At 40.4% G+C, this 13,538-nt stretch overlaps 1 protein-coding gene and 1 pseudogene across 4 annotated transcripts in view; both read right to left on the bottom strand.

Annotated features, from left to right (window-relative positions):
* Positions 1–13,538, bottom strand: part of SKAP1 (src kinase associated phosphoprotein 1) — a 301,079-nt gene that overhangs the window by 52,792 nt on the left and 234,749 nt on the right. For all 4 annotated transcript variants that reach the window (XM_035301334.3, XM_035301335.3, XM_035301336.3 and 1 more), the window contains 2 exons: positions 4,570–4,647; positions 3,046–3,129 (listed from right to left, as the gene is read on the bottom strand). In XM_035301334.3, the coding sequence (XP_035157225.1) occupies positions 3,046–3,129; positions 4,570–4,647 (162 nt within the window). The remainder of the gene's footprint in view (positions 1–3,045; positions 3,130–4,569; positions 4,648–13,538) is intronic.
* On the bottom strand, positions 11,816–11,915 carry LOC118154228 (U6 spliceosomal RNA; annotated as a pseudogene).

The following is a 13,538-nucleotide window of genomic DNA, read 5'->3' as shown; positions in this document are numbered from 1 at the left end:
TCTGGTATGTAAAATAAAAGCACAGAAACAGCTGTTACATCCCTGAGGAACCACAATAGTCAAGGAAAGGTAGAGAAGCTTAAGAAGAGGCTACTGTGACAGTGAGGCAGATATCTCTGCCAAGCTAAGGAAATGCAACGTGAAAGGTTATTTTGCCAAAAGAGTACAACAGAGACAGAGAATTTATTAGAATGTTAAGAGATCTATAATAACAGAAAGAAGGAATTATTACAGCAGGGAGAGTGTGGCTGTAAATGTGAGGCTCTTGAAGGCTATTATAGAGCTGAAACATTATTATCAGGGCCAGCAGAGCTCACATTTGAGGGGAGGGACAGCAGCACAGGGGGGCATTATAAGGTCCCAAAATTGCCTCCCATGCCCTATGTAGCATTTGGGCTAAACTGCTCTCCCCCTCCCCTGCTGGTCAGGTGGGAATTTATGCTAGAGGGAGAATGATTAAAACTCAGTATATCCTTCTTGTAAAAGGTCAACCTGGGAAGTAGCAGAGTAATGTTGAGTATTATTAGATGACAAGAAAGAAGATAAAAGGAAAAGGACCCTAAGTGAAGGGGTGACTATTCTGCTTGTCACTACTTAAAAAAAAATGTTAGAAACACAAAAAGAGGAGGGCTAGCAAGAATTTTGTGTCCTTATTGTGTGGCTCAGGCAGAACACAGAGAACAGGAACTAGTGTCTGGGATGCTTTGAGCCCTATATCATGTGAAATGAATTGCTTAATAAATGCTTTTTGATGATGATAATGATAAGGATGGCAGTGGGATGACAACATTAAAAAAGAAAGAAGAAGAAAAAAGACTCTGTCCTCACCCGGTTGAGCTAAAAGAAATACACAAACACTCTTCTTACTAAAGAAAATGTCATGGGCACAATAAGAAATAACTGGCGAGAAGGGAGCCATGGAACAGTGCTTTTTGACACCAGAATCTTTTTTGTTAAAGTATCTCTCCTTGTTCTAACTGGCCACTAAAATGTTTTGTTGTTTCTTTGGTCACCAGATTTTATTTCACCCTGATGGCAAAATGGTCAATAAAAACCTCTGAGTCTCTCGCTCTTGCTCTCCCCACTCCTCTCTCATCTTGAGTATGGAAGATTCTGAATGAACAGATGTGACACACCCTGTTTTATATCTAGGTATGCCAAGCACTTGTTTAAATGCAAAAGAAATGATGAACATTTTTATAGTAACAAATGTATATTAGTTTGAAGTTTTAAAATAAGAAAAGAACAGCTGGCTGTGTTGTATGCCTATAATTTAGAGGAGAAATTGTGGTTGCTGGGTTTGAGAATGGGCTGGGGGTTGGAAGGACTTGTAGCTCAGTTTACAAACTATGCTGTTATCCTTTCCAAGTATGGCTTTAGACTTTTCCCTAGATGGAAAAGGTTCTGAGGAATCTAGGATGGTGAACAGTAGGTGAAGTTCTGTGATAACCGCTGCAGGCAGGGAGGCAGGGTGAAGCAATTGCTACCAAGTCCAAGGGCAAATCTTTTTTCTTCTTCTCTTCTTTATTTTTTTGAAACAGAATCTTGCTCTGTCGACAGGCGCCAGGCTGGAGTGCAGTGGCGCAATCTTGGCTCACTGCAATCTCCGCCAAGGGCAAATCTTAAGAATTTCAAGTCACTTAGCAAAGCTGCAGTTCTTTCCACTACCTTAGTGCCACAGGTGCAGGAAGTACAAAGGCAACTGGATGGGTGTCTGATTATTCTCTACATTGGATATCCAGGCACTGGGAGAGGACTAAATTTGAAGAAGTAAGGAAGGAGAAACAGAGAATGATTGCAAGGAAAAAGAAGGGTCTACTCAAACTGTATTGCTGGCCTCTGTATGAAGGTGCACAGCACAAGGAAATGTGCCCCAACAAGAATTGATGTTTTTTAAACTTTGTTTCTCTCTTGCTTCTTAGAATTACTCCCAGGCAGTCCAACTCTGTATAAGAGTATCCCCTATTTGAAAGTTTGCATTCATCTATAATAATTTTTAGCTTGTATTTATTTGTAATTGTCTCTCATTGTGCTTATGTCCTCTATTTCTTTTTATAAACCAATCAATTACATTAAACATGGATAGGTCTTCTAGGGTTGACTTGATTGAGTCAGTGGTGGATCATTAAAAAACTATCTCTGGCCTGAATCAACACTTCACTGTTGCTGTCAATTGTATCAATGGGCAAGACTGGTGCTGTTTATCAAAAAATTAAATTTAGTAAATTTTAGAATTTGTAGACGTATAGGTAAAATAAAAATCAAGGGCACTACATAACCACTCTGGTAACTCCTTGACATTCTTCAGATTAACTCCAGGATTTATTTGTATTTCACATACTACAATTTGTCACATTGTTGGTGTGCACTCTGTGGGTTCTTCATGCATATTAACTTGTTTGTAAGAAAGAAAATCTGTGCTGCTTCAGTAAGACTTCATTGTAAAACCATATAACTTGAGATTTGAGTCTTTGGGTTTTGTTTTAATAAAACGGCATGTTTTCAGGTAGAGCTTAACAAACTAAAAAAAAAAAGACATGCTGAAGGGCATGTCTTGGGTACAGCAACCATTTGGGTCTCCATATTCCATGGCTATAGGAATGTCCACTGGACTACTTACTTCCTAATAGTCATTAGGATAAAGTTTGGAGTATGTCCTTGGGGGTTCTATTTATGGGCCATTGTTTAAGCTCTTTAAGTCTTTCTCAGAATTAATTTTTTTTTTCAATATTTTAGCCATGAATTGATGCCTATAAAGAGTTTCAAGTTCTTTTAATTTTTTTAAAATAAAAACATTCAACCTTTATAATATTGTGTTGTTAGTCATAATAAAAGACAACCCTTTGATATGCTGACCATAGTGTTTAAAGGTGAAATAATTTCTAAATTGGCTTCTGTGTTTTTGGTGATGGGCAAGGTATTATGTGCCCATGCCTATTACGGGTATTAGTTAAGGACTGCTATCTTGAGATCTACGTGCTTGAGAATTTACGAAGTGTTTGCATCCAGGAGTGAGATGCTGCTGTGCAAATGAAGAACACTTACTCTTCTCATTAGCATAGTAGTAGAATAGACCTCTGCTGACAACACACCATCGCTTCTGCCACTCCGATCCAAAGAAACTATGATCTAAACAGAACAGCAGTAGGGGACATAAATTCAGATAACTACCATCATTGAAAAGTCTGTAAAATCCAACAACATACAGTCCAGTGTGTTATTGTTTTATTTCCCAGGTTAATGGACTGTAAAACCCTCCTTTTTACTCCCACAAGTTATCCCATATTGACTCAGGGTCCAGGGGACTAGCTCAGTTAAAGGTCCAAGTTCTAAACAGGGTTGCCTGCTCTGTGCTCCCACAGCTGTCTTTTTATCTAGCCTCCTTTATATCTTTCCGGTTCTAATCTCATCCCGTACATTTTCAAATTCTCCATTATATCTTTATGTGTTGCCTTTGACAAAGCAAAATGATTCTCCAGGCCATGGCCATGAAAGAGTCTTTTTTTTTTTGGTGCTGAGCCAATTTGCCTGAGTGTTAAACCTAAGACGCCAACTCTAGTGGTACCTATTCTAATTGAGGTCAAGAGTTGGGTTTGAAGGCAGGAGTAGTGGCTCATGTCTGCAATCCCAGCACTTTGGGAGGCTGAGATGGGAGGTATGCTTAAAGCCACGAGTTTGAGATCAACCTGAGCAACAAAGTGAGACCATGTCTCTACAAATAAATAATAAAATAGCCATGCACAGTTATGTGAACCATTGTCCCAGTTATTTGAAAGGCTAAAGTGGGAGCATCACTTGAGCCCAGGAGTTGGAGGCTGCAGTGAGCTAGGATGGCGCTACTGTACTTCAGCCTTGGCAACAGAGGGAGATGCTGTCTTTTTTTTTCTTTTCTTTTTAGAGGTGGTGGCTCATGCCTGTAATCCCAGCATTTTGGGAGGAGGCTCAGGTGGGCAGATCACTTGAGGCCAGGAGTTTAAGACTAGCCTGGCTAACATGTTAAAATCCTGTCTCTGCTAAAAATGCAAAAAATTAGCTGGGTGTGGTGGTGCACACCTGTAGTCCTAGCTACTCAGGAGGTTGAGATAGCAGAATCACGTTAACCAGGAGCTGGAGGTTGCAGTGAGCCACGACTGCACCCAGAGCAAGACTCTGTCTCAAAAAAAAAAAAAAAAAGAAGTTGGGCTGTCTGAAGTTTGAAAGTAGGCTGCTTCACATATGATATAAAAACTATACAGTGGGAGCACACTGAGAGATGAGGACAAGAACACCATTCATTGGTTTAACAAGTTTTATTAAGCACCTGTCACGTAGAAGGCATTGGAGATAGAGAGGTGAGCAGGGCATAACTATTCCTATCTTGATAAAGCTTACAGTCTGCTCAAGGCTGGGACATCTCTCTTTAGCCTACACACAAATACCAGACTCTTTTCCTTTCCTTGCTTTGCTTTTGCCTTGTATCTGCCTAGCACAGTACTGGACACAGAGAAAGCACCCAATGTGTTAGCCTTCTTTTTCCTCACTTCCCTTTCCTTCCTGGAATGTTCTGCAATCTGTGGGTCTGACCAATACCTTTGCTTTTCTTCTCCAAGTATCCTTGCTTGATTATGTTATCAAGCTCTTGAGCTCCTCTGACGATGTCTTCCATTCCTAAAAAGACCAATGGCAAAATGCTTTGTTGAAATCTGGCAAAATTTTCATTTAGGCTACTTTAGATAATTCACATTAATAACAGAGTACAAAAGGGCAACTGCTTAAACACAGCACAAAATAAGACAATTTCTATATGATTGGAGAGAAAAGTAATTCTTTCTTTCTTTTTTCTGAGACAGAGTCTTGCTCTGTCACCCAGGCTGGAGTGTAGTGTGGTACGATCTCGGCTCACTGCAACTTCCATCTCCCAGGTTCAAGCGATTCTCCTGCCTCAGCTTCCCAGGTAGCTGGGACTACAGGCACCTGCCACCACACCCAGCTAATTTTTTTCGTATTTTTAGTAGAGATGAGGTTTCACCGTACTGGCCAGGCTGGTCTCAAACTTCTGACCTTAAGTGATCTGTCCACCTTGGCCTCCCAAAATGCTGGGATTACAGATGTGAGCCACTGCCTGGCCAATTTTCTTTCTTTTCAATTATATCTAATGCTAAAATTGCTTAAAAATATCTAAACATACATTAATTTGTAGTAAGGTGAGGAAGCCTAAATATGTACTGACTGGCAGGAAAAGGACCCCAGAAAATTAAGAATTTTCTTATGTATATAAGTTCCAAATTGGATAAACCTCATTGAGATAATGAAAAGTCAAATGAATAGCTACCAGCACAGACAAGCTTTAATAAGTAATAGACTTCACATCAAACGTAGTTATCTAAGAGGGAGCAATAAACACACGTTCAATTTTTTTTTTCTTTTAACAGACAGCCACCTCTGTGAACATAAATTTTAAGTTTGCGCAAGAAGAGCTATGCAAGCTGAACTTAGCAATAACTGCCCAACCCTGATTTCTTAAAAGTAGCGGGAAAGAGACTGTGTGCAGTGGCTCTTGCCTGTAATCCAAGCACTTTGGGAGGCTGAGGAGAGCGGATCACAAGGTCAGGAGTTTGAGAGCAGCCTGGCCAACACGGTGAATCCTGTCTCTACTAAAGATACAAAAAATTAGCCAGCTGTGGTGGTGAGTGCCTGTAGTCCCAGCTACCTGGGAGGCTGAGGCAGGAGAATCGCTTGAACCCGGGGACAGAGATTGCAGTGAGCCGAGATCGTGCCATTGTGCTCCAGCCTGGGTGACAGGGCAAGACTCCATCTCAAAAAAAAAAAAAAAAAAAAAAAAGTATGGGAAATAATCTAAGAACTGTAGAAGGCTTCGCAAAGAATACCCTGAAACTGACATCAGCCTTTAATTGTATGCTGCTAACGTGCTTGGCTTTCAATTAGCCTTGTTAGGTATAAATTTACTGAGAAGTCAAAATCCTAATCCATCTTCCTCTACTGGGGTTTAAACTTACTTCACAGAAGGGAGAGACAAAGGATAGAGACAAAGAAGGAATTTACTTCTCAAAAAATAAAATGAAAGAAGAATGAAAAAAAAAACCCCAACCTCTTTTAAGAACACACTCTGCATTTCTTAATTAGGCAAAATGAAGGTAATTGGGCTAGCAGTATTTTAACATTTATTCTTTTTAGTCCCAGAACCCACAGCTCTTTTGGATTGCCTTAAATAATTTACGAAGCAAACCAAATACAAAACAAAGTAAGGAATAACTACACATGAATCAACTGGGCCGCCTATACAATATCTTGAGAGCTATGGTTGAAATAACTTTTTTTCAAACAATTGTTTTTTGAACATTTCCTTCAGTAACATTTATTCAAAGGTGACTGTGAGCTGGCACTACCTTGCTCAGTACTTTTCCTACTTTTTGTTTAAAAATAACATCTCATGACAATTTAAAATGCAATCAAAATTACATTTTGCTTTAAAGCTCTTTCAAGCTTAGTTTTAAAAAGATAGATCAGAAGAACCTCTTTTTTGTTTTTAAGTGTGTCTATGTGCCTGATTCTTTATCTAATTGGTCCTATTGTGAACTTCCTTGTTCATGGACTATTTTCATTTGTGTGTTTCACAGTTAGCAAACTATGTGGTTGCCATAAATCCTTTTAATCCATTTTAGGGTGCATGCATGAGATGAATAGCAGCAAAGGAAAGTTCATTTTTCTAGGATTCTTTCATTTCTCCTATCCCTCTGGAAACACTCCAAGAAAACAGTAGCAGATTCTACTTAGGGAGAGGCATTGAGTGGGGTGAGGACCAGTTATGGAAGAGAAGGCTCTCTGAAGTGCTGTCAAAAAATTGCTCCTGGGGAGGCCAGGTGTGGTGGCACACACCTGTAATCCCAGCTAATCGGAAGGCTGAGGTAGGAGGATCCCTTGAGCCCAAGAGTTCACAGCTGCCATGAGCTGTGATTGAACCACGGCACTCCAGCCTGGGTGACAGAGCTAGACTGTTTCTTAAAAAAAAAAAAATTGCTCCTGGAGGCCTAAAAATTAAATGAAAGACATAGAGGGATGAGGAAAACAGGATCCCATAAGCTTGGAGTTTCCATCTCTTCTTCCTATAGGTTTTTTTTTCCTTTTGTTTTTAAAGGTCTTGTTAAACAGCTCCTTGTTAAAGATACCAAGAGTCTGAATCATAAAAGACATGTTAAACATTCTATTAGAATTCAAATCTCCTTCTTTTAATGCAAATTTAAATGGCATTTTATGGAACATCTATAATTATGAAAATGGGAAGACACTGCCTCGTGTGCAGGGAGAGTCTGTGAGTATGAATATTACATTAATGTGCCCACACCAGCTCACTGATCCTGCTGGCAGGAGCATAAAAAATGCTTGAGTGAAACTTTTATTTAGATGTTAAGACTCCAGGCCCCAGCGGGGTGACAGAGACAGCCCCTGTGAGTTGCCATCAGAGAGAGAGCTTGAATTGAATTACCCAGGGGGGAGGAAGTAGTGATGAGCACTGCTTCGCTTATTTAATTTCATTTACTTTCAGTACATTATCAGCATGAGACTTTTCTCTCCCCACTAACCGAAACCCAAGAATGCCACCACCAAGAAAACAAAGACATAATGCAGCAGAGATGTAACTCCAAGTTACTAATTCTAGGTGACAAGGGACAGCACCACCACCACCTTCTCTCCCCAAGAGTCAGAATCTGTTTGCTAAAATTGGGTACTGAAGGAACTGCTGAATTTTCTCTCTTGGTCATTCACTAACAAGATTCTGAAAAGTAATATAGCTGGAAAGTTTTTTATATGCTGTGTTTTTGTGTGTTGTAAGATGTGTTTTCCTTCCTCCCTTCCTTTCCTTCCTTCCTTCTTTCTTTCCTTCTCTTCTTTCTTTTTCTCTCCTTCCTTCTCTCTCTCTTTTTTCTTTCTTTCTTTCTAACAGAATCTCACTCTTGTCACCCAGGCTAGAGTGCAATGGCACAATCTTGGCTCACTGCAACCTCTGCCTCTTGGGTTCCAGCAATTCTCCTGCCCCAGCCTCCCAAGTAGCTGGGATTACAGGCGCCCACCACCACACCTGGATAATTTTTGTATTTTCAGTAGAGATAGGGTTTCACCATGTTGATCAGTCTGGTCTCGAACTCCTGATCTCAGATGATCCACCTGCCTTGGCCTCCTAAAGTACTGGGATTACAGGCGTGAGCCACAGCACCTGGCCTATGTTGCTTTCTTATTCATTAGAATCTGTATTGAGAAACTTTCTTGCCTGGTTTCTCTTATGGGCAGTGGGAAAAAATGGGATTATAGGCAAAGTTTAGAATGTCTATGGAAAAAAAATTATTGTCTTATATGTACAAGGTACTGTATGGTGAATCCAATAATAGAGCTGTTCTCAATGTAGTTGACTCTGAGCTCAATCTCATTAGCTCCATGATCTGACAAATCCAAGCAAACAAGATGGGAATCCACAGTGGCATGCAAGCTACGTCCTCTTTTGGTGTCAGAGCAGGGTCCTACTGATCAAGAACTGATGATCCTGAGGATGCACAATGTTAGCCATGCCATGGGGGGATGATGCAGGAATCTTGTATGCTTGAATCCACACCTAGTAGTAAATAAACAGATCTGCAGAGAGCTACTTAATGTATAGTAGAAAGCATGTAAAAGTATGTTTTAGAGGATGGGTATAAAAACAGGGAGAAGTTGCAAACAATTGTATAAGTTGCTATTTTAAGGCAAAAAAATTATATTTAAGTATACAGTTAAAAAAAGAAACTTTGTTCATTACCTGAGAAAAGATACCACCACCATCATGAAAAAATAAAAATGATTTCGATTTATTGAGAATAAATGGCCGTCTTGGGTAAGTCTAAAGGTGTATTACATTATATCAGCACAAAACAGAATTACATTAGTGTCATAATCTCTCTCTACCACTACACTTAGCTAAATCTCTCAGAACAGCCCATATAAAGAAAAGATTCACTTAGCTGAAGGATATGGGGTCATAAAGATAAGATCAACAGAGAAGTGTGTTACCCAGAAGTGATGGCCACCCAACTTTCATGGCAGATGAAGATAAACCAAATTCTCAGATATCTTTCTCTCTTCATCTAGATTCCTTTATAAACACTTGTATCCCACCCACATCCAACTCTGCAATAAAAAACAACAGGATAGGATTCCATCTCTCAATGCTAAACTTGACTCTTCAGTCAGCTATGCACAGCAACAACAATGGGACCCTTTGGAGTGTGATACATTTCCATAAAGCAGTCAATAAAAAAGACACGGGAGCTTATGTGAGTCACGGCCTATTTAACCAGCTGTGTTCTAGCCCACTGAGAAAAGAGAATTGGAGAAATCAGTTGGCAACACCAGAGCACAAGGCTAATGGCACAGGAGGCCACACAATTTCCACTGCGAAAAGGCTGTGGCCCTTGCAGAACAAACCAGGTGCCCACTAACTTTCATTATAGGCAGCTGGCTTGATCTCTTGCTACATCATCCAGAAAGGAAAATAAATATTAAAAAAAAAATATTTGGTTCAAATCTTTTCCCTGTTAAGTCATGGACTTCTCCCATCCTCCCTCTTACTTTTAATTCAAGTTCTTTTCAACTGTTTAGAAAGGGATCAAACCAACATGAGCCTAGAGACTAATAGCTACCAGGGCTGAATTTCAGATAGGGTGAAGTGTAGCAGGTTCCTTCCTTAAAATACTCATGCAAAAAACCTGTGGATTGGGTGTATGAGATTGGATAAAATTTAATATTTGAGGGCTGGGAATGGTCAAATTCCACCTGCAATTCCAGTGCACTCACAGATGGCTGGTGTGTGTGCATCTGCAGACATGTACACAAACACACACTTTAAAATGCCTCAAATGTGAGGAGGGTATAGTAAGTAGGTTGTGAGGGCTAATTTTGTCTGGTGATTGTGGATTTCAAATCTGTTCATGAAGCTCTCTTTTGTGCATCTGATTTCTGTGGCCTTCTTTAATAAGTTCATTACTGCTTTTCCTTAGCTTCTTGCTTTTCTGGTTTACTTTTTTCTGCCTTTTTCTCAATTTTCAGGAACCAGTCAATAAATGATAGTTTGTAGTATCTGGCAGGAAGTGTTCATCTTCTGGTGCTAACAGGGAAGTTGGTTTAAATAACTATTCCTTGATTAGTCCCTTGAACAGGTGTATATAGTTCTTTAACTTCTGTGGTTCCATTTGATATCCACCTGAGTTTCCACTTACACCGCACACTTTTCTTTCATTCTGTTTCACTTATTAAGGAATTTAGCCCAACAATATAAAGGGTGAAAAATTCTAAACCATTACTAATAGATTTAGCATCTAAAAGTTTCAAAGATATAGAAAGCACTCAAACAGATGTCTTTAAACTAACTGAATGGAACGGTTCATGGAGAAATAAATTGGACAACAGATGAAAGGAAGGGAGTGAACACAACGTACATAATCAAGTTCTTCAACAAGCTGTGATGTAAGAAGCTAGGAAACAAAATGAGAGCAACTGGAGCTAGACTAAAGGACCCCAGAAAATGGTAGAGATTATGTGTTTGTAGTTAGCCAACCAACACAGAAGACAACTTTCATGAGACCTCAATAGACTCATGTTGCCCTTCCAATTTTTGAAGGTCTTTTAAAAAGACCAGTGAGGCCGGGCGGGGTGGCTCACGTCTATAATCCCAGCACTTTCGGAGGCCGAGGCAGGTGGATCACGAGGTCAAGAGATCGAGACCATCCTGGTCAACAAGGTGAAACCCTGTCTCTACTAAAAATACAAAAATTAGCTGGGCATGGTGGTGCACGCCTGTAGTCCCAGCTACTCGGGAGGCTGAGGCAGGAGAATTGCTTGAGTCCAGGAGGCGGAGGTTGCAGTGAGCCAAAATCGTGCCATTGTACTTCAGTCTGGGTAACAACAGCGAAACTCTGTCTCAAAAAACAAACAAACAAACAAACAAAACCAGTGAGTGAATCCAGGTTATAGTGAACTTAGATTATAGAAATATGTGGAGAAAATCCTGTTATACTGAAGATAAAAAAACTTCTGAGGTCCTAGGTCAGTAGTACTAAGAAAAAAAGCAGATATAAACAAAATAATTAAAATGAATATGCTTTAACAAAATGGCCCCAAAAAACTCTATCCAGGTTTTAATTAATCAGGATTGTATCAAGCATTTTTACATCTAAGTCCTACAACATCCCTATGAGGCATGTTTTATTATCATCCTCAATTTACAGACTAGGAAACTGAGGTGTAGTGAAATGACATGACTTGCTGAAGGTTGCTCAGTTGGAAAAGCCAGTGCTCTTTCCAATACTCTGAGCTTCAGACATGCATAGAAGTGGTTGAGGAAAGATTGGGTCTTCCACCTCACTCCCCCACAAAAAGAGACCCTGTGTTTTGGAAGAAGAAACAGGCATGATGTGTGATTATTCTAACTCTTGGTGTCAAAAATTATTTTAATATCTATATTTCTTATTTGTTTAATGAGCAAACTGAGCAGGTTTTATTTTATTTTTGTGTTTTTTCAGCTTTTATTTTAGGATCCAGGGTACATGTGTAGGTTTGTTACAAAGGTATATTGTGTGATGCTGAGATTTGGAGTATGAATGTATCTGTCACCCAGGTAGTGAGCACAGTACCCAATAATAGTTTTTCAACCCTTGCTCCCCTCCCTCCCTCATCCTGTATTTATCCAGTGCCTATTGTTGCCATATTTATGTCCATATGTACCCAATGTGTAGCTCCCACTTATAAGAGACAACATTACATATTTAGTTTTCTGTTTCTGCGTTAGTTCAAAAACGTGGAATGCTTCACAAATTTGCATGTCATCCTTGCACAGGGGCTATGCTAATCTCTGTGTTATTCCAATTTTAGTATATTCACTGCCAAAGTGAGCACTCTTATTTACTTTTTATTTTTTTGAGACAGACTCCCTCTCTGTCACCCAGGCTGGAGTGCAGTGGCATGATCTTGGCTCACTGCAATCTCTACCTCCTGAGTTCAAGTGATTCTCCTGCCTCAGCCTCCAAGTAGCTGAGACTACAGGCACAAGCCACCACACCCAGCTATTTTTTTGTTTTGTTTTTGTTTTTTTGTATTTTTAGTAGAGACGGGGTTTCACCATGTTAGCCAGGATGGTCTCGATCTCCTGACCTTGTGATCTGCCCACCTCGGCCTCCCAAAGTGCTGGAATTATAGGCATGAGCCACCGTGCCTGACCTTTTTACTTTTTAATGTACTAACTGATTAATCTTTAGAATTGTCTCCTAGTGCAGATCTATGTGAAATCCAAGAGGTCAATAGAGATACAGAGCAAAATACAAGAAAATCTCAGAATGCAATAAAAGGACATATGAGTTAAGAAACTATAAGAGGACTGGGTGCAGTGGCTCATGCCTGTAATCTCAGCACTTTGGGAGGCCGAGGCGGGCAGATCACGAGGTCAAGAGATCGAGACCATCCTGGCCAATATGGTGAAACCCTGTCTCTACTAAAAAATACAAAAATTAGCTGTGTGTGGTGGCGCATGCCTGTAGTCCCAGCTACTCAGGAGGCTGAGGCAGAATTGCTTGAACCTGGGAGGCGGAGGTTGCAGTGAGCTGAGATCACGCCACTGCACTCCAGCCTGGCTCCTGGTGACAGAGTAAGCCTCTGTCTCAAAAAAAAAAAAAAAAAAAAAGAAAGAAAGAAAGAAAAGAAACTATAAGAGGACACAGCCAGAAGCTCGTAATCCTAGCAGTTTGGGAGGCTGAGGTGGGTGGATCATGAAGTCAGGAGTTTGAGACCAGCCTGGCCAGCATGGTGAAACCCCGTTTCTACGAAAAATACAAAAACATTAGCCAGGCATGGTGGCGTGTGCCTGTAATCCAGTTACTCGGGATGCTGAAGCAGGAGAATTGCTTGAACCTGGGAGGTGGAGGTTGCAGTGAACCAAGATTGTACCACTGCACTCCAGCCTGGGTGACAGAGCAAGACTCCATCTCCAAAAAAAAAAAGTGCTGCTTGGTTGCTTGGTCACCAAGGTTTCTAAGACCTCTTCTGAGGCAAGGGTAATATCTAGAAAAAGAACCCCCGTTCCAGTGTAGGGCTCATGCGGGAATCTTGGACATGATTTATTTACTCTTGAAGGAAAAGATTTGGTTTGAAAAGGAAGAAGATTTTTCCCAGCACTTTGGGAGGCTGAGGCAGGAGTCACTTGAGGCCAGGCGTTTGAAACCAGCCTGGCCAACATGGCAAAACCCTATCTCTACTAAAAATAAAGAAATTAGTCAGGCATGGTGGTACGTGCCTGTAGTCCCAGGTACTTGGAAGCCTGAGGCAGGAGGACTGCTTGAGCCTGGAAGGTAGAGGTTGCAGTGAGCTGAGACTGTACCTGCCTAGGCGACAGAGCAAGACTCTGGATCAAAAAAAAGAAAAAGATTTTAAAGCCAAATATCCAAATTGGTTTCTTTTCATAAAGTATTCCTTCAATAATGCCAAGCCACAAGGTAATTTATAGACCATGAGTATTCATGGAG

Source organism: Callithrix jacchus, chromosome 5 (assembly GCF_049354715.1).
Source record: "Callithrix jacchus isolate 240 chromosome 5, calJac240_pri, whole genome shotgun sequence".
NCBI classification, from domain to species: Eukaryota; Metazoa; Chordata; class Mammalia; order Primates; family Cebidae; genus Callithrix; species Callithrix jacchus.
The sequence above is the reverse complement of the archived record's forward strand: the minus strand, read 5'-3'. Positions and strand labels throughout refer to the sequence as shown.